The sequence below is a fragment of the Hippocampus zosterae genome, chromosome 20, assembly GCF_025434085.1.
Source record: "Hippocampus zosterae strain Florida chromosome 20, ASM2543408v3, whole genome shotgun sequence".
In the NCBI taxonomy this organism is placed as follows: Eukaryota; Metazoa; Chordata; class Actinopteri; order Syngnathiformes; family Syngnathidae; genus Hippocampus; species Hippocampus zosterae.
The window spans coordinates 4450788-4468601 of record NC_067470.1 but is presented as its reverse complement, the minus strand read 5'-3'; the positions used below and the strand labels follow the sequence as shown (position 1 = coordinate 4468601).

General features: G+C 45.0%; 1 protein-coding gene across 1 annotated transcript in view; it reads left to right on the top strand.

Moving 5' to 3' along the window:
• The first annotated feature begins 131 nt into the window (after positions 1 to 131).
• The window catches only part of svila (supervillin a), a 27362-nt gene continuing 9679 nt past the window's right edge, over positions 132 to 17814 (top strand). Inside the window, exons 1-18 of the mRNA XM_052054984.1 lie at positions 132 to 767; positions 3322 to 3385; positions 4443 to 4534; positions 4643 to 4706; positions 4793 to 4920; positions 4993 to 5710; positions 6658 to 6741; positions 7774 to 8538; positions 9643 to 9677; positions 10661 to 10725; positions 11165 to 11295; positions 11418 to 11516; positions 11787 to 12072; positions 12558 to 12623; positions 13891 to 14311; positions 14671 to 14845; positions 16086 to 16212; positions 17302 to 17352. Of these exons, the coding sequence (XP_051910944.1) occupies positions 545 to 767; positions 3322 to 3385; positions 4443 to 4534; positions 4643 to 4706; positions 4793 to 4920; positions 4993 to 5710; positions 6658 to 6741; positions 7774 to 8538; positions 9643 to 9677; positions 10661 to 10725; positions 11165 to 11295; positions 11418 to 11516; positions 11787 to 12072; positions 12558 to 12623; positions 13891 to 14311; positions 14671 to 14845; positions 16086 to 16212; positions 17302 to 17352 (3594 nt within the window). The 5' untranslated portion in view covers positions 132 to 544. The remainder of the gene's footprint in view (positions 768 to 3321; positions 3386 to 4442; positions 4535 to 4642; positions 4707 to 4792; positions 4921 to 4992; positions 5711 to 6657; positions 6742 to 7773; positions 8539 to 9642; positions 9678 to 10660; positions 10726 to 11164; positions 11296 to 11417; positions 11517 to 11786; positions 12073 to 12557; positions 12624 to 13890; positions 14312 to 14670; positions 14846 to 16085; positions 16213 to 17301; positions 17353 to 17814) is intronic.

Below are 17814 nucleotides of genomic sequence, written 5' to 3'. Positions count from 1 at the left end.
TTGCCTCTTCTTTTTCCAGCGTGTGTCACATCTTATCTGGCTTCCTGTCTCTGTCCCTTTTATTTAATTCCTGCTGGAAGAATACTGGAATTTCTCATCAGGTTGACAGGGTTATTTCTACCGCTCTCGTCCCGCTTTGCTTTGCTTTCCTCCCATCGAGCCTCTCTCCCCTTCCCCTCATGTCCAGCACGGGTTTCTTTGGCAACCCACTGGTGTGTAGGAGCCAAGGATTTGGAAAGCAGGCAGCACTCTCCTCGGACACTCCCAACTTTCCTTGCTTCTCGCTCATCTTTTTCTTTTTTTTTTTTTTTGTTGCTCCTCTGTGTCTGGAAGGCTGATTCAAACCTCTCGGCTGCAATCCGCCTGTGTCACCAGGCCTGGGTTAATGAGATTAGCACGTGCAGCACAGCTTGTAGCTTTGCATGTTGTGGTGGTGGTGGTGGACACCCTCAGTGGGTCGCCAGAGAACTAACCGGGACCTCCTTTCTTATATTAGCCATGCAGCTAGACTCGCGACGCTCTCTCTCTCTCTTTCCGGACTTGAATGCTACCTGACTTCATTCTCTCTCTCTCTCTCTCCCTCACGCTGTCCCAAAGCTGCAAAAACTGCTTTCTCGCTGCATCACATCTAGTGCAGCTGCATTTCTTTCCATTTTCTTGTTTCAATTCACCCTCTGCTACCATTTTTTTCCCCCTTTCCTTTGCCAAAATGTACCGGAACCCGTGGATTTCCAATTATCTGAGCCATGTCAAGTTTTGCAGTGAAGGTAAGAACAATGTTCTCTACAGCTCCGGAACATAGGTTTGGGATTCCGTTTTGGAGTCGGTGACAGATTACGCAGATTGAGGAGCCGTGGATAAGATCAGAGAAGTTGTCAGGTGATGCACAGCAGACTTGATTCCGTTCTGTTTTGTGTCCCACTTTTCAGCCAGCTGTCATTGCATTGCAGCTGTAGCCTGCAAGGACAGCCGAGATAAAGGACTCTTAACTATGCAGTGGTCTTGTTACCCCCCCCCCCCCCCACCCCCCCCAGGGAGTCTACTTTCTGGCATGTGCATACACCTGGTCTTAGATTTTGAGGAGGAAAAAAAAAAAGCATATAATCTTCTTAGTGATGCTCTTTAGACTTATGTCATGGATCTTTTTGAGAAATTAAATGAACTAAATTGCCATTCTAACAACAAAGAGTGTTCTCCTCAAGTACTAACTCTGTTGAACCATCAACAAAATATCCCGATGTTAGCTAGCCACCGTTCTTCTTTGTTAAATTTAGCAAATGATTAGATGAATAATGAAGTTTATATTATTCTTATATATAATTATTATTTTATATTATTATTAATATTATATATTATTATATTATAGTTATATATTTTTTGATTCAATGATTTTGGCACTGGTGACTGACCACAGATCTACTCTCCGTCTACTTCTCATGACCAACCCGTCCTTTGTGACGTTTCCCGAGTGAAGAGTGAGTGTTGAGACCCGCTTCCCCCCAGGGGGGAATAGTTTGCAATCCGCTAGAAGCTGCTCACAGTTTGAAGCTTTTATGCCCCATGCAGGAGGTTTGGTTGATTGAACATCAATGTTCTTTGCTGCCTGTTTTTCGATCCCGCAACGGAGTTTTTCATTGGACCAAATACTCATTACCTCTATGCTGGAAAAAAAAGAAAAAAAAAAAGTAGTCTACCAAAGCTGTTATGTTGTCATCACTTTTTCAAAACATTTTAAAAATAATGCATGAACCGTTTAATGATAACATTCAGGCATATGCGGGAAGGGGTCTATGCTATTTAATTCGAAATGATTATTCCGTCTGTGAGGCCTGCACGCAGAATGGCATTTTAGTTGTAAGGAGCATTGAAAGCCTAATTGGCTTATTGTGTAGCCTTTTGTTAAATCTCAATGCTTACAGCCTTGGCCTCACCTCAGCTTGCGATTTCCCCATCTGTTTTGTAACGCTTTGCCTTCTAAACTGCTCTCAGCGAGGCTTTAGTCACAGTTTGAGGCTGTCCACCTCAATGAATGCCGAAGGCAAACGGAGTATGTGGGTAATTGCACGGAGACGTCGACGGCCATGCGCACGCGCAGCACGCGCTCGCGCAGTGTGATGTCAAGCATGTCGCCTTTCCTTTTGGACGCTGTAATCCCGAGAATCAAAGTTAATCCTATATCTCACTTTGTACATATGCTGTCTCTTTGGTTTTGCTACCCTTAGTTTTCAGCATGATGTCATACTACAGTACTGCCAATAGAAATAATATTGTTTTCCACTTTGAGTGTGAGACACGTTAGGTCAAAGGTCAGAAATTAACGACTTTGCTATTCAACAAAGTATCATTCATGGCAGATTGATAGTCATCGATATATTGGAGAGACATTCTTTCTTCGGTATCTGACGTAATACGGTTGTTTTGATTTTCTTTGCGTGCGTCCGTTTTCATAGGTACGACAATTTTGTATCGAACCATGAGATGGCTGTCTTTCAGATTTTTGCATGGACCGGATTACAGCCAGCTGAAACAATAAAAGACCCTCCCCAAACACAACCAGGCACACTGCCCTCTGCAAACACGCTTTCTTTCATCCCCAAATATTTTTTGCTCGAGTGGGACTGCTTTCAAGTATCAACCCTAACATGCCTAATCGGACCAACCGAGACGAGATTGTGGCGATGAGGGCTACAGAGGGTGGTGTTGGAAGCGAGCGGTCTCAAGGGGAAGGTTTTGGGTGGAGCAGAAAGAAGCCAGTACGTGACTCAGCCCTGAAGTAAACTCTTGAGAGGATGCAGCGAAGACCACGTTGGTCGTGAAGTCGCCTGCATAGAGCAACTCTCGGTGTCCAAGGATTCCGACAAACAAACTTTTGACACTAGGACTCGTCACCAATAATAAGGTGGACTCTGTATTGACTATAACCATTGATGTGAGTAGATTTTCTTATCAATGTACGTCCAGTGGCGTTTGAGGAGAAAGGAATAAGAAGAGTCACTTCTCTTTGGGCGGTCTTCCATTTTTTTCATGCTGTTTGTACCGCCCAGAGCCAAGAATGTGCTCGACTCTTCCCTGGCATCGTCCCAGCCCGCACTTGCACAGCCACCTTGACGTGTGATCAGACTTAACCGTGCCTGTGACACACCGGCTGTTACTAAAAAGATATGGGCCGTGACATCATCCACACACACACACAAATATTTCAGATATAGAAGCAGTGAGGTCAATATATACGTGCATGTTTTGCGAGGGGTTGCAAATGCTCAAACCGTTGCAAAGGGCTCGATGATCGTGACGTGAAATGTTTCTCTCCTCTGTCCTCAGGACTCGCGAGCGACAGCCCTATTTCACTTGGCAATACCAGATTGCTTCAGAGGAGAGCTCTTGGGTAAGATACACTCGTATCGTATGTGATTTTTTTTTTTTTCATTGGCACAAAATAAACCAAGTGCACCATTAGTTTGACTAAATGTCAAATAGATTGAAACCGCTAAAGCTGCTCCTATGATCCTGCTCAATGTCAAATTTGCTTGGTTTTCAAAACAACTTCCCCCACCTAAAAATGAAGGTGATGATGATGAATATCAGGGGCGGAGCTCTCTGACCACCCCTTGTCCAGTGAAATCTTGTATCCCCTTTGGCCACCCCACTGAAAAATGCCCCTAGCTACGCCCCTGGTGAAAACCTCACAAGCTCATTTGGACGTGAATAAAAAGGATACTGTATGGTAGAACAAATTTAGCACGCCTTTATTGGGAGAGCAGTGTTGCAGAAAAGAAAATAGAACCAGTGGGCGTGTCCAGTTCAGTCAATGTTTGTCACCTCGTCGCCTGCTAAAATAGTACCATCCTACTGCAGCGTTCGAGGCACTGCTCGGCAGGCGGGCAAATACTCCACCCGGCCTCCACGTTAGCCTTCTACTGCTAAATTACCTTCGCGGCAGTAACACAAGTGTGGGAAAGAGGCTTTCACGTAACAGCATTGTGAATGTAGCAGTCAAAGGAGTTGATGTTTTTGTAGACGAGGTTCAACAACGCTGTGGTTTTCCGCAAGCGGCAAAAACTCTCACAGAACTTTTATTATTATTATTATTCACATCTGGAGTAGATTTTTTGGGGAGGTTTTAGATCAAATTCCAAGTCACCATAGAGAGATGTATTGTATATCTGTTTAAGATTGAAGGGTTTAGTCAAGCTGAACCATATCATTCGAGATCCTTGCTGAAATGATCCGGTGTTTCTTGATAATTGAATTCAAATGAGTGGATGAATGCATAATTCATATTTCAAGAGCATTCTGCCTCAAGCGGCTTGATATGAACTGTTGATCAAACCCTGGTTAGTTGAGCATTCCATTTCCAGCTACAGTACATCAATTTTGTTCACATTTTTATTTGTTTTTTCAGTTTCAATAGGCAATAATACTACTTTTCCTTTAACCCTCAGCTTCCAAAAAGAATTCTCCTTTGACGAAAAAGGTGATCCAATCAAAGTTCCCAAAGAGACAGATGTTAGTCTCTTGGCTAATCTCAACAAAGGTATGTCATTGTTTCTATTTTTATACACACAAATATCTTTTGTACGTGATATATTGTCTTGAAGATTAGCCGGCTGATTATTCCCCCCCCCCTTCATTTCTTTTTAAGTCTCTGAGTTGAGGAAACGATTTGAAGGCATCACCACAAGCGCGAGTGACTGGGAAATGAACAGGTGGGGAGATGATCGACTTTATTGTGCTGTTTTTTTGTTTTTTAGTCTACTGATGATGATAACGCTGCTCCTGCCCATGTGCTTAGAAAAGAGCGCATCGCTCGGCGAGTGGAAGGCATTGAGGGTGAGGTGCCCAATCTGGTGGCCAACCGACTTCTGGAAGAAGATACCCCACGATACACAAGAGCTTCTGACCCCTGCGAGCCATGCGGTGGTAAGGATTCTTACGATGACTCGCGACTTAGTTGTCGCCATACAAACGAGACCCAACTCGTGCTCCCTGCAGTTACTGTGCAGAGGTACGGGATGGAAGGGTTTGAAAATCCAGATCTGCAGCCGATGGTTCCCGAGCGACAGTCCAAAACTCAATGCAGATCTGATCCTAAAGCCGCCATTCGCAACGATCATGTCTCCAGTTCATCCTCATCCACCAAAGTGGCTCCAGAGCTCGAGTCCAAAGCTGAACGCATTGCCCGCTACAAGGCGGAGCGGCGTCGGCAGCTAGCCGAGCGCTACGGCATCTCTTTGGACCAGGAGCCGGACATGGAGCATCCATCCCGGTACACTCGTACTCTGAAAGAGCCTGAAGGTTCCGAGAGGCGCAACACATCGGCGTTTGTTCCAGATGCAGAGAGCCATGTCGCAATGAATTCCTACGCCTCCGCCAGTAGCCCCAGGAGAGGGCAAAGTGTGCCCCAACATGGCCACCCCGAAAGCCACTATGAAACGAGTCGAAGCAGAGTCGACTCGTTCTCAGAGAGGGAAAGACTGATGAACTTGGAGAATCAACGCAGAGCAGCCGCTCCCGAGTCCTCCACTTACATGGATGTTACATCATTATCGTCCAGTGCTGCAGTGCCGGCTAAGGACTACACAGCCACGGGCGTACCGCCAAGCTCACCCAAGATGAGCCCACGGCCTTCTCTTCCCTCCCCTAAACACGGGGTGTCACCCGGAGACCTCTTTATTGAACAGCAGGCCCATAACATACTCAACAGACACGGGTGAGTACTTCTTTTCCATTCTCAAATGGTGTCTTGTGTACTGCAAACTTAACAGAATTGGTGTTTGGCATATCGCCAAGACCTGATGTGTCCATTTGCTCCTGACCCTTCTTCTACTTGACACCGTGACAAAATACGGCAGATTGAGAAACTTTGAGTTCAACTCCAGGCCGCGCTGTTGCAATGGTGCTATTGGATTTGTAGCTGAGCAAAGTTAATTGCTCCTCTTTGGCCACTTTTTTTTGTTGTTTGTTTGTTTTTAACAAATGTAGTGCTTTTATCCTTTCGTCCGGGAATGGGAGTTGGGAGGCTGGGGGGAGGTGTTGGTGGGAAAGGCCATTATTTTCACTCATCCTCATTTGGATGCCCCCCCCCCCCCCCCCCCATCCCCTGTAATTCCTCTTTAGTGCTTGAAAGTGAAGGTGTGACTCATTGGCCACATCTGTCCTGCACCAGAGCACTTGTTTACTTTCCCAACTGTTGGTTATCTTTACTTAATCAGTTCCATGCGTGGAGTCTGACGACATACGCGTTCATCGAGGTCAGCGCCATCTTGTTCTTAGTCGACTTCATTCGGTAGACCACATGGAATTTGATTTGTTCCGTTGCTATCCGCTACCCGACCTAAATGCTGCAATTGTTGTATGTCGAGTAATGTGCATTTTCCTCAACACATTTTCAATTGCTATATTCTGTAAAATATGAAAAACGGCTTCTTTGAGCAAGCTGCTTTGGTGTGGAACAGCTCTGTCAATGTCACAATGTTCATTAAATGTCTCTCTCATTAGAGTCAACCAGCTTCCTTAAAAGGTTTCTGTTAGTAGCCCGAGCACCCGTCATGCACATTAAGCACTTTGTGAAGTGAACTTTTTGAGTTGGAGTGGGGGAGGGGACCACATGAGTAGAATTTTCCCCGTGGACTCACATATTTCCCTTCAACGGTACAGTACAAGGGCAAAACTGTGCACTGATTGGTTCCTCAAGACTGACGCTGATGGCGACACCCACTCCTTAATCAACTGGCCCTCGAGGTACACCAAAGCTGGCCGCGTCTGATCCCAAATCACCCTCATGTTCCTTTTCCATCAATCCTTAAGAGCAGTGATTCTTAAACTGTCACTACAAGACCCAGCGCGACTCCTTGAAACGCTCCTTTTTATTTCTCGGAGCTGTTTTATTTTGAGAGTAAAAGTATGGTTATTGTTGTTTAAGATCCTTGATTGACCAGATGACACTTAAGAATTTCTGCTGTTGAGAGTAGAGAGTCAGCCGGCCCCATCGCCATCATCCACACTGCCCCGAGTGTCTGCTCACTTTCCTCAGATCATAACTTCATTCTCAACCTCATTCTGGTGTGAAAAGTTGATATACATTGAAGGACTGGACCATATTCGGCAATAACAAACAACCTATTAACCACCTGTAATATTGCAGTGCGACATTGCAGGAATAATGCCGTTTTGATTGATGATTTGTGTTATTAATGAACAGATTCACCATAACAAGTTAGGTTATGCATAATTGCGCAACAAACCACCCGCCCCCAAACATTTTATTTATCTCCAAAAACATACGATATCTGATAGGGAAAAAGTAGTAGAGTTGCATCTCTGTTCTAATATTGTTCATAATATTAAAATATATTTACATATATATATTGCAAACACTACTGTGGTTTAATCATACTTATTTCATGTGGAATTTAAATTGATCCCATACTGAGATTTTCTTGAGCTTAGTTTCTTGTCATGCACATTCATTGTTAAAATGTAAGAGTTTATTTCGAAATATATGTATATATTAAGAATTGATTATCCAATCACTTATTGCATTGCACAATCAAATAATTCATTGGATTTTCCAAAATTGTACCAAACATATCGTGCGCTTTGACAGCGAAAAGCGCATTGCTTGACTGCAGTATCAACCTTCCACCAATAGATGGTGCTAATAGCCTGGGAAATGGTCACGACTAGTTTGAATACAGTACAATGGAGTTTTATGTGCAGATGTCAATTACAAGGTTTGGCGCAAATATTGACCAGCTCTTTGTCTCCCTGAAGAATCCGAGTTAGGGAGAGGCTTGCCAAGGAGGACTGTCGCCAGAGGAGCCCAGAGCTGGGAAGTGTCGCAGAGGCTCCGACATACCGCCGACAATTTCAGCACCAGCCGTCCGTGCGATACAATACGGATCCAATGATTCCCCAGCATAACCACTCCTACCCTCACCATCATGCACAATCTCTGCGTTGTCCCTCGGGCCCACCGGCAGCACCGGATATTGCTGGTTACCCCGGTTATCTATCCATGACCTCCGGTGCTCCACCCGGAGTGGAGCAGCTCCCAGATGAAGAAAGTGAGGAGACGGGCGGCATTAGGACAGAGGGCCTCCTACGTAGTAGGAAGGCAGTACTACCCTCGGAGATCCGCCGCAGGGAGAGGAGCACAGAGGACCCGCGCAGAGGAAGAGGAGAAGATGAGATGAGTACTTCCAAAGCGTTGACTGAGATTGAAGATCCTGTAAGAAGAGGTCACAGAGGCAGAGCCAGATGGGAAACCGTTGAGCCCTCCAGACACAGCAGGCCCCGAGAGCGTGAGAATCTCATTTACGTCCACAGAGGCGTGTCTGCATCTTACGTCCAACCCAAAGCAGATCCCGGTGATCAAGAGCAAAGCAATAGGAGCTTGCATCACCCCATGCAGCATCCTCAAGCGATCAAGAAAGATCATGCCGAGATTCTCCAGGACAGCCGTGTGTCTGTGGCCCAGCTCAGAAATTCTTACATGGAAAGCTCCGCCAATCCTCAAACGGGCCGCACGGCCGCACTGTAGGTTGAAACGGGCATCTTGGAGCTAGCTGCTGTGGACCTCACGCTTGCGCTCGTTAGCTAACATCGCCTGCTGCTCATTGCTTCACGAGCAACTGTTGCAGACTATCTGTTATGTCGAAAATTAACTCATGCGATGCTCATCTAACGCTACGCGGCTTTGACATTTGTCTTTCTCGTGATTGCTCCCTTAACTTGTATGTGCAGCCAGTCAGTTATTTGGACTTTTGAAACTAACACATGCACTTGCTGAACGTCATTCCTACTTTGTGAGTGTGCGACACTTTGAATGTGCATTTGAACAAATTGTCGCTACTCGCCTCTTTTTTCTCGCCCTCATATGCTGTATTTTCTTTCCTTTGGGTACTTTTTGCCATCGCTCCCTCTCCTTTGTGGGCCTTCCCGTGATGCAGTGAAGGGGGGTCGGAGGGACAGGGGCCGCAGAACCCTTCAGTATATCTATCCGGGGGAAAGTAGAAAGACATCAGAGAGGTTTAGGACGCAGCCCATCACCACTTCCGAGCGCCGGGAGACCGATAGTTACCGCTTTGGATGCAACAACGCATGGCCGTGCGGGGCATGTCGGAGAAATCGGAATTGTTCATTGAAGCGTTTGGTTGTTGCCGTTTCGTCAAAAGTAATTTTGCATAATCGTCCATAATCGCATTATGGCGTGAGCCAGATTATTGCCACAGGCCGCTTTCCATGGTAGAAAATATGGAGATGCCAAGTAGGAGTCCCTTGGCTTTTACATGAGCAAACAGAAACGGTGATTTAAGGTCAAAGGTTATTCCGATTGGGCCTCACAGCAGTGGTCATTACGTGTGATCAGACTCGGAAAGCATGAATTGCCCTTTGTTGGCAGACTCCCCGGAACAACGGAACTGAACAGACGTCCTTAATGCCGCCTCTTTTGCCATCCTATTTTGCTTTGCTGTTCTTCTAACCCCTCAATGTCACATTTTCAGCACACGATAACCGTCTGCCGCTCACCAGACTGCTTCTCGTCCTGTGTCGAGAGTCCAGCTCGTCACCGTTTGCTTTCATCTGCATGGACGTCTTGCCGATTTGACTGATAGTTTGTTTTTTGTTCTTTTTTTGAAGGTCCTGCGTGAGCACCGAGTTGGCTACCAATGAAGGTAATGAGCGATTAGTGCATTTGTTGAGGCCAAAAGGTAGAATTACCTTTGACCTTGATTGGGGTGACAGCTGCGCTAATATAAAATGCTGAGCTACTAGCTTTTTTATTTTATTTTTAAAGACGGTTTCATGTGGTGTTTGGATCGACACGAAGGCTTATTGTACTGTACAATAAGCATCATAATACATCTTGTGTGTTTTTTTTTTTTTTTGCTCGCTTTGCAAATCTTTGTAACTGGATTTACGACCTTGCGGTCCTCCGCATCGCGCATAGTTGGGAGCAAAGAGAAACCACAAAAGCGGTGGCTGGCCTCACTGTTGAGTCAGTCTGAGCCGAGGGCAGACAGGTGTGAGTGGCACGGCTGCACGAACAAACACTCTAAAGGATATGTGACATGACATCATCCAATAAACATTCTCTTTGATTGACAGTTGGTCTCCCTCCTCCCCTTTAAGTCAGTATAAAAATAAAAAAAAGCGTGGGGGAGAAAGAAAGGACCTCTCTTCCATTAACGCCAATAAATTCAAATTTTGGCCCGCTTTCAATACCGAGGTGTGACGTGCCAATTTAATTTTTGTGTCTAAATTGGGCAGAAAAGTTTGTCATACCGATACAAGTCCCAGAATTGTTTACGTGACCTTGAAGTGGGATTTAATGCGGAGAAGACAACTTGACTAAAACGGATGCTGGCCTTGAATGGTCAAAATAAAAATAGAGAGACATTGCGTTTCAGATTCCAGTCAAAAGCGCAAAAGCGCATTTTCTGTTTTACCAAAATTATATATTTTTTTCCGGGGAACAAAAAAAAAAACACAGAATATGGACATGCATGCTTTTTATTGGACTGCAACATTTCACAAAAGTTAACTAAAGTTGGAGCATCTGCTGAATGTGGCACAAAAAAAAAAAAAAAGATTGAGATGGGCTATCACAAGACTACATTTTTCGGTCTCCTCCCCTTTTGTTTGTGTGTCTGTGTAGCCGACGAAGAGAAGCTGGACGAACGGGCCAAACTGAGCGTCGCGGCCAAGCGCTCTCTCTTTAGGGTGAGCTTCACCTTCTTTTCCCCTGTCGTCTTTTCTGTCGTCGACGTTTGATGCGGCCGACTTTTTATGCGTTTGACCCTAATTTTCAAATCGGCGTAGGTGCTCCTCATCAACAACACTGACTTTCACCTCTATGGCTCTCTCAGCTGAAACCAACAACCTGGAAATATTGATTTGTTTTCACTGCATTCCTTGGGCCCGTGTGAAGCGCTACGATAGAACAAGCACTTCCTTCTGCATGAATTTAGCCTCGAGCATTCCGGGTCGACTCTGAACACTAATTTCCAAACATTTCTGACAGCAGTTGCTATCTGGGTGATCAGCCTTTCATGACCGTTGTCTAATTGTTCCTGCGTCGCTCATTGTGTCATTTTGCACACATATAAAATATCCTTTGGATTTTGTTGATGGTCACGCAACACTTGATTCTAATCTTCAGGAGCTGGAGAAAAATATCGGCTCCGGGAAACCCCGCTCGAGGAACGCCGCAGTGGACCGCAGGCTGAGGCGGACACAGGACCGATCCAGAACTCAGCCAGTCACCACCGAGGAGGTGGTCATCGCCACCACGTAAGACATGAGCACACACTGATGTTCAAGGAAAAGTCTAACGTTGGCGTCCTTTTGTTTTTGTTTTTTTCTGTGAATGTGCGTCGGATTACACTGTACGTTTGCGTCCTGGACCACTCTAGCGCTCCCCCCCCCCATGTGCCACAGACTATGACAGCGCACGCTGCTGTAGCGCGCGTCTCTAGCCCCACCCTCGTTTGCAGCGCCTTCCCTCCAAGCAGGTATCCTGGACACGCGTGTGTGCGCACCAGCGCTCGAACCCGACTACCGGCGTGTGACTCCACCGTTGATCTTTACTAATGGCTTGGAATTGCGTGCTTAGGACTCTAAAATAGCGGTGATGACTCACTGCATGTACGGTCAGATTTCATCTCTGTTGAATGAACAGCACAGAGCAACACAAGTCGGCCTGATGTACAGTCTGCAGAGTGCATCTTGTTCGATAGCACGAGGTGACCACAGCTAAGTATTTCCTCTCATCCTCTTCGCAGCCTGCAGGCGTCGTCGCATCACCACGCCACCGCCCGGGAGCAGGCGCCAAAGGCTCAACGAACACAAGAGACTCAGAAGTGCAAGGAGGCGGCCTCAATGGAAGATCAAGCGCAGGCCAATGAGGAGCCTGACCTCTGCACGCTCAGCCTGGCGGAGAAGATGGCGCTGTTTAACCGGCTGGCTCAGCCCCCCACGAGAGTGACACGCACTAGGGGCGACACGCGCCAGCGCCGGAGCAACGCCCGCTATCGGACGCAACCCATCACTCTTGGTGACATGGAGAAGGTAGGCACCAACAGTTTCTGCTGACACCCTCAAATAATAATAAAAAAATATATGTGGTGCCATTTTATATTAATTGAAAAAAAAATCAACGCCACTTCTTATTGTGTGCAGTGAATAGGAGATATTTTTTGTGCACTATAACTAAACTTAGTAACTGTAACTGTATGCAACTAGTACTACTTTGCAAAAAAAAAACTAAAACTAAAACAAATAAATGTTTGAACTTTGCTTCAATGACAATATATGATTCCAGTGTGAAAATGTTCCAGTTCTGAATCAGTTGCGGCTCATTTGTTTGCTTTCGGGGTGGAAAAAAAGTTCCATGGTAGTAGGAAATAACATAATGGACATAATAATTAATGTAAATCTTAGGATGACAAAAAAAAAAAGCATGCTGTCGTGGCATTAGCTAGTTACATAAAGTTTTACTTACTTTTCTTTTATGTTAGACAAAGAATTGTGGCGTTATGCGTATTTCTACTCAGGAGTCTTCAGATGTTGACTGCCAGGATGAACAGGAGCGTTATGAGAAGCCGGTAGAAGTCCACCAAGTAAGCGTGCCCTCGCTTTCGCAAATGTAGACAAAGCGTCCGTGGAGGAGGCGCTTTCTCGGAAATGAATCGCACATTTCTGTCGGCACGTCACATGGCTTGTGTGCGCGGGATGACGTCCTGAGGCCTGTCTTTGTGGCGGGACTGCGCTCTGAGTGCGCGGCGCATGGCCAAGCTTCTGACTGAGTGGTGCCTCATCGTCATCGTCTTCGAGCTGTGTCGCTCAAGCGGCGGCTGTTGTGGGTGTGGATGTGCACTCACCGGACAAGCAAGATGTCCGTGTGTTTGTGGCGGCGCTGAGTTACGCCGCCACATTGGCTAGATGCCTGTTTGGCATGTCAGAGGCTGTTTTTGAGTTTTCAAAGTTTTTCATGTGAGGTGTAGTTTCTCGCTTTTGGCTCATCATAAGTGCTAGGTTAGTTTGAGAGAGAGAGAGAGAAGCTCCAAGCTGGCATCAAAGCACTACTTGTATCCAATTGGAACACCATCTACCTTCAACATAATTCTTTGGTACCGAGATGCCACAAGATGGTGGCAAAGCACTACTTTTGTCCAAATAAAGCTCCTCACTGAACTTCAACATTGTTTCTTGACACCACAATACCACAAAGTAGCGCCAAAGTGATACTTTTATTGCTTGGCCTGTGCACAGTAACCGCGAATAAGTGAGTTTTTCATCAAATGGTGACTAGGTTGAAAAAAAAAATCCCAAATCCCATGTAACGCAAAGGGTTCACTACAATTACAATTTTACAGAGTCAATGATAACAATAACTTGTGGTAAATTTTAATATGAATTAATTAAGATTAATTAATTAAGATTAATTAAGATATCCTTTATTTGTCCCACACTGGGGAAATTTACAGTCTACAGCAGCAAAATTGGGGGTTAGAAAGAAGAAAAAAAACAGTGTTTACATGCACAAAAATAAATGTTTCAGAAGCATGTATCTTTATTATTATGTATATTCTTTATTATTATTATTATTATTCTTTAGCATGGATTATCGCTAAACCGTATCATCCCTAATTACTGCAGTTGACATGTAGCTCATTGCACACTCTAAAGTATTACGTGCAGGTTGTAGCAGGCATGGGTTTGTGATGTGGGCTCGCCAACGCAATGGGCCACCCTGCGACGGGCAGGAAGTACACTGCACCAGAGTCAGCATGTTTCTCTGTGATTTGATGTGGCCATGTTTGTAAATGTTACACGGCAGCTTCCAAACACCAACTAACACACGTTTACATTTGTGGTCTTGTTTAGCTTCAGAATGGAACAGGTTCTGGGTTTGAACACCTCCCTGCGTCGTCATCCTCGGCGCCGAGAGGAGGCACGGTGTCCACCGACAACGCAGGCGACATCCACTTAACGAGTTTGCCGGTTGAATCCGCCCCGAGGCCCCGCGACCCCGCGGACCACTACGCTCGGGCTTATCGAGCGTCGCAGCATGCGGAGGAAGGAACAGAGCAGGCAGGGGGGAAGAGGGCGCTCCCCTCTCCTGAGGGAGAAGTCAGGCAGGCAGCCCTGCCTCAGCCACACACTGGAAAAGAGCGAAGGGAGGAAGAGGAGGACCAGTGGCTATCCAGAGGCAGTTTTGATGAAAACATGCCGGACTCGAACCACGATATGTTGCTGGAGATGCAGGAACAAAAGGGTCATCCAAGGAGCAGGACCTTCAGTGGAGGTGAGGACAAAAGAATTTGTTTTCACTCTGGTTACTTATGTAGTGTACACTGTTCAAAATATGATACCGTGTGAAAATGAAAGAAATATTTCACATTTTTGTGCTTTACATCCACCATACAAAAGTAAAAGGCGCCCCATTGTGTGCTCATGATATATTTTTTCATCTAAATGACGACTTTTGATTTTAGCAGAAGCTATGCCAGTCTGGCAATATTACAAAACGGCTTTGAATGTAACGGCTTTGAATTTTAACCCCCCCCCCCCCACTCCACAATCAGAGAAATTCAATAGCGCATTTCAGCCCATAGTCGAAAGCTATTATTGATTATATTGCGGTGTGTGTGTGTGTGTCCACAGCCGAGCTGCCCGAGCTCACTTTTGTGAGATCCAGAGCAGCGTCCGCTTCATCGAGGGGCGGCGTACGCCAGCTTGACGTGGTCGAAACGTACTCCGACGACGCGGAACTAACAGCCGGCACGTTGCAAGAGGACATGTGCGACATGACGGCCAAACACATGTCCATCAAACAGAGGTGAGCCTGCTTTTGGGAAGTAGAAATTCAGTTCCTGAAACATTGAGCAATTGGACATATGTACTCAAAGGTTTTGAGAAGGTCAAATTAAGTTCAGATGTAAAGGTTATAGTGCATTTGAGATTCCTAACCCTCACTTTCGGCAGTCGTTTATATCCAAGGATTTCTGCACAGATGTTTTTCATACCGTTTTGAAGCGAGGTAGTGATTCGCTTGTTAGAACTTGCAGTGGGAATTCACGCGAGAAGCCGAAAAAGTTGACGTCTTCAATCTGGACCTTGGCACCGGATAAGGGTTTATGTTTTCAGATCCAATTTTTAACCATGCGGCGGGTTTGGCCATGAGAAACTCAGTCGCAGTGCACACATTTGCGGCGAAATCCGCACGAGAAATCTAAAATGGCATCTATCAGAGCCTGCCATTGATTGCTTCACGAGAATTATGTAAGCTGGGTTCGGTCTCATTTTCACAGTTGCTCTTGAAAGCACGCACCAGACAGTCATTGCCATCCATATTGACTGGTGACATAATGTAAACAACATAGAAGCTCAAGGTCAAGTTTTTTTTTTTTTTTTTTGGAGACTCTCAGAAATAGGATAAGAAAAAAAAAATCCATAATACATGAAATCTCTTCTTTCCCTGCAGCTCGTCTTAGTTTCCCACTCTCGTTGCATTGAAATTTCTAAGCAGCGCTCTATTTCAAAAGTGTTTTCATCTGTGATCCAACTGAGCACTGAGTTGTGATGTGACCTTGGCAGCTTCAAACTGGCGTTTCCTGACTTTCCTTTCACTCTGTGGACTTTTGAGGGGGGTGGCTGGGGGGGGGGGGACTCCATGGTTTGTTTTGGACACTTTCTAACCCGAGGATCTGTACAGGGTCAAGAAAAATGATTCCTGTCCGTTCAGGGGGAGGGGCTGGGAGACCACACTGAAATAACTTGAAACTGACGACTGTAATAATAAATGGAAATATACTGAAAATAAATGAATGAAAAAACATCAGACATTTCTTTATTTTTTGTGGTCTGACACTTGTTAAAAAAAAAAAAAAAGATCATGTAACTGAATTGATTGCTAATCCGTAAGTACGGTTGAATGGTGAACCATTCAGTGGAGGAAGGATCACTGGATGAATTTCTACAAAGGACCGCTTTGTCTCCACTCCAATTTTCTTGACTTCTGATTCTCTCAAATGACCCGCGGGACAAATTCCCCTCCTTTTGAATCCTCCCCCGTGTAGGGTGGCTTTGCTAAAGAAGAGCGGCGAGGACGACTGGAGGAACAGGATCAACAAAAAGCAGGATGCAGTGAAGCTCGCCGTGGCTGAGCAGCACGCTCACCTGTGGGAGGAGAGCTTCAAGAAGAAGGTAAGCAGATGACAGCGCCGAAATGGAAAATGACGCTTTGCTCAAATCGTTTTTCTGTTTTTTTTTTTTTTTGTCCAGTTGAAGTCACAAAAGCATTTTCTGCCCATGTGACTTGTATGCAGAACTAATGCAGGAGGCGCGATGCCTCGCAGTGTTGATGTTTCCCGTTTGGCTCTTTTTATGCAACAGAGTTTATTATTGAGAGTTTGGAGGCTCTCTCAATTTTTCATGCATGTACAAAAATTCTAGATTTCTTTTTGGGCATTCTGGCATGCCGGGTGATGGTTTTTGAAGGGTGTGTGTGCATATGTTGGAAGGTGCGAGTACACAAACCTCTCTGTTTAGTTTCATTTAGAACGACTACATCACCTCATCTGTTTATGTTCTCCATATCGGAGTGTGTTCAGTTCCTCCCCGCGCCTCTGCTGACACACTGGTCTTTTTTTGTTTTTTGTTTTGGCTGATCATTTTTTTTCTTTTGCTGTGTTTGCTCTGGCATTCACAGTTTAGACATGCTGCTGTTTTATCATCTCTGTAGCGAGAGCTATTATTGATGGAAACCGAAGTGAAGGTCTGCGATTTTGAACTTGTGCAGTATTAAAACAAGATGTTGACAGAATATAATTGAACCTCCAATCTGTTCTTGGACACTCAATAACTTGTGATTTGCCCTGACACATTTTTTTTTCTCCATCGTTTTGGAAAAAGTATCATCGACGGGTCACATTTTAACTGTCACACAAGTGTAAAAATAAGTTAACCACTGTGAATATCAAATCTTAAAACCAACCACTTAAATGATGAATGACAGAGTCGATGCTGATCGCAGAGGGGTCTCTTGTTTCACTCGCTTTTACATTGTCGCGTTCATCATTAAAATGTTTAAAAACATCACCTTTTAAACGTGGTGATTGTAGTACATTTGTACAACAATGAGCTTTCCCTTAAAATTGACAATTTAAGGGATTCCTTTATCTTTTTTTCCACATCTGTTTGACCATAACCATTTTCCGAGCTCGGCGGCATTTGACTTAAAATTTTAAATAATATATATTTTAAATAAAACTTTTCCTGCCGCCGCTTGTGTAGGGCGATGAGAAACTGATGATCGATGATCTTGCGGTGTCTGACCAACTATGGGTAAGGCCAGTTGACTGCAAAGTGCTGCTGTTTACCGAATACGCACGGTACTCATCGACTATTTGCACGTGCAACTTGTTTTGCTAGCTTGACTGTTGACGTATTCCCCTGAGTAGCTGTTTGAGTTTGCCGATGCTTTTTGTGCTGTTTGCCAATTTCCCGTCTACGTATTTTCTTGACGTGTGCTTCATCTTACCTGTCTTTTGCCAAAGCTGTGACGACATTTCTCAAATACAACCCGGCACATATAATTCCATTTGTCTGCATCATCATTCGAGTTAATACCAAAGCAAAAAAATATATATACCAAAATTATTATAGATCTACAGGTATTTTTAATGTTCCCTTGGATCAAGAAGATATTTCACTGTGCTATAAGTGACGAGAAGTTTTCAGCTCATAAAATCAAAATTCATCTTGTGCATCTCCCGTGCAACTCGACCGATGATTCCCAAAGGCCGT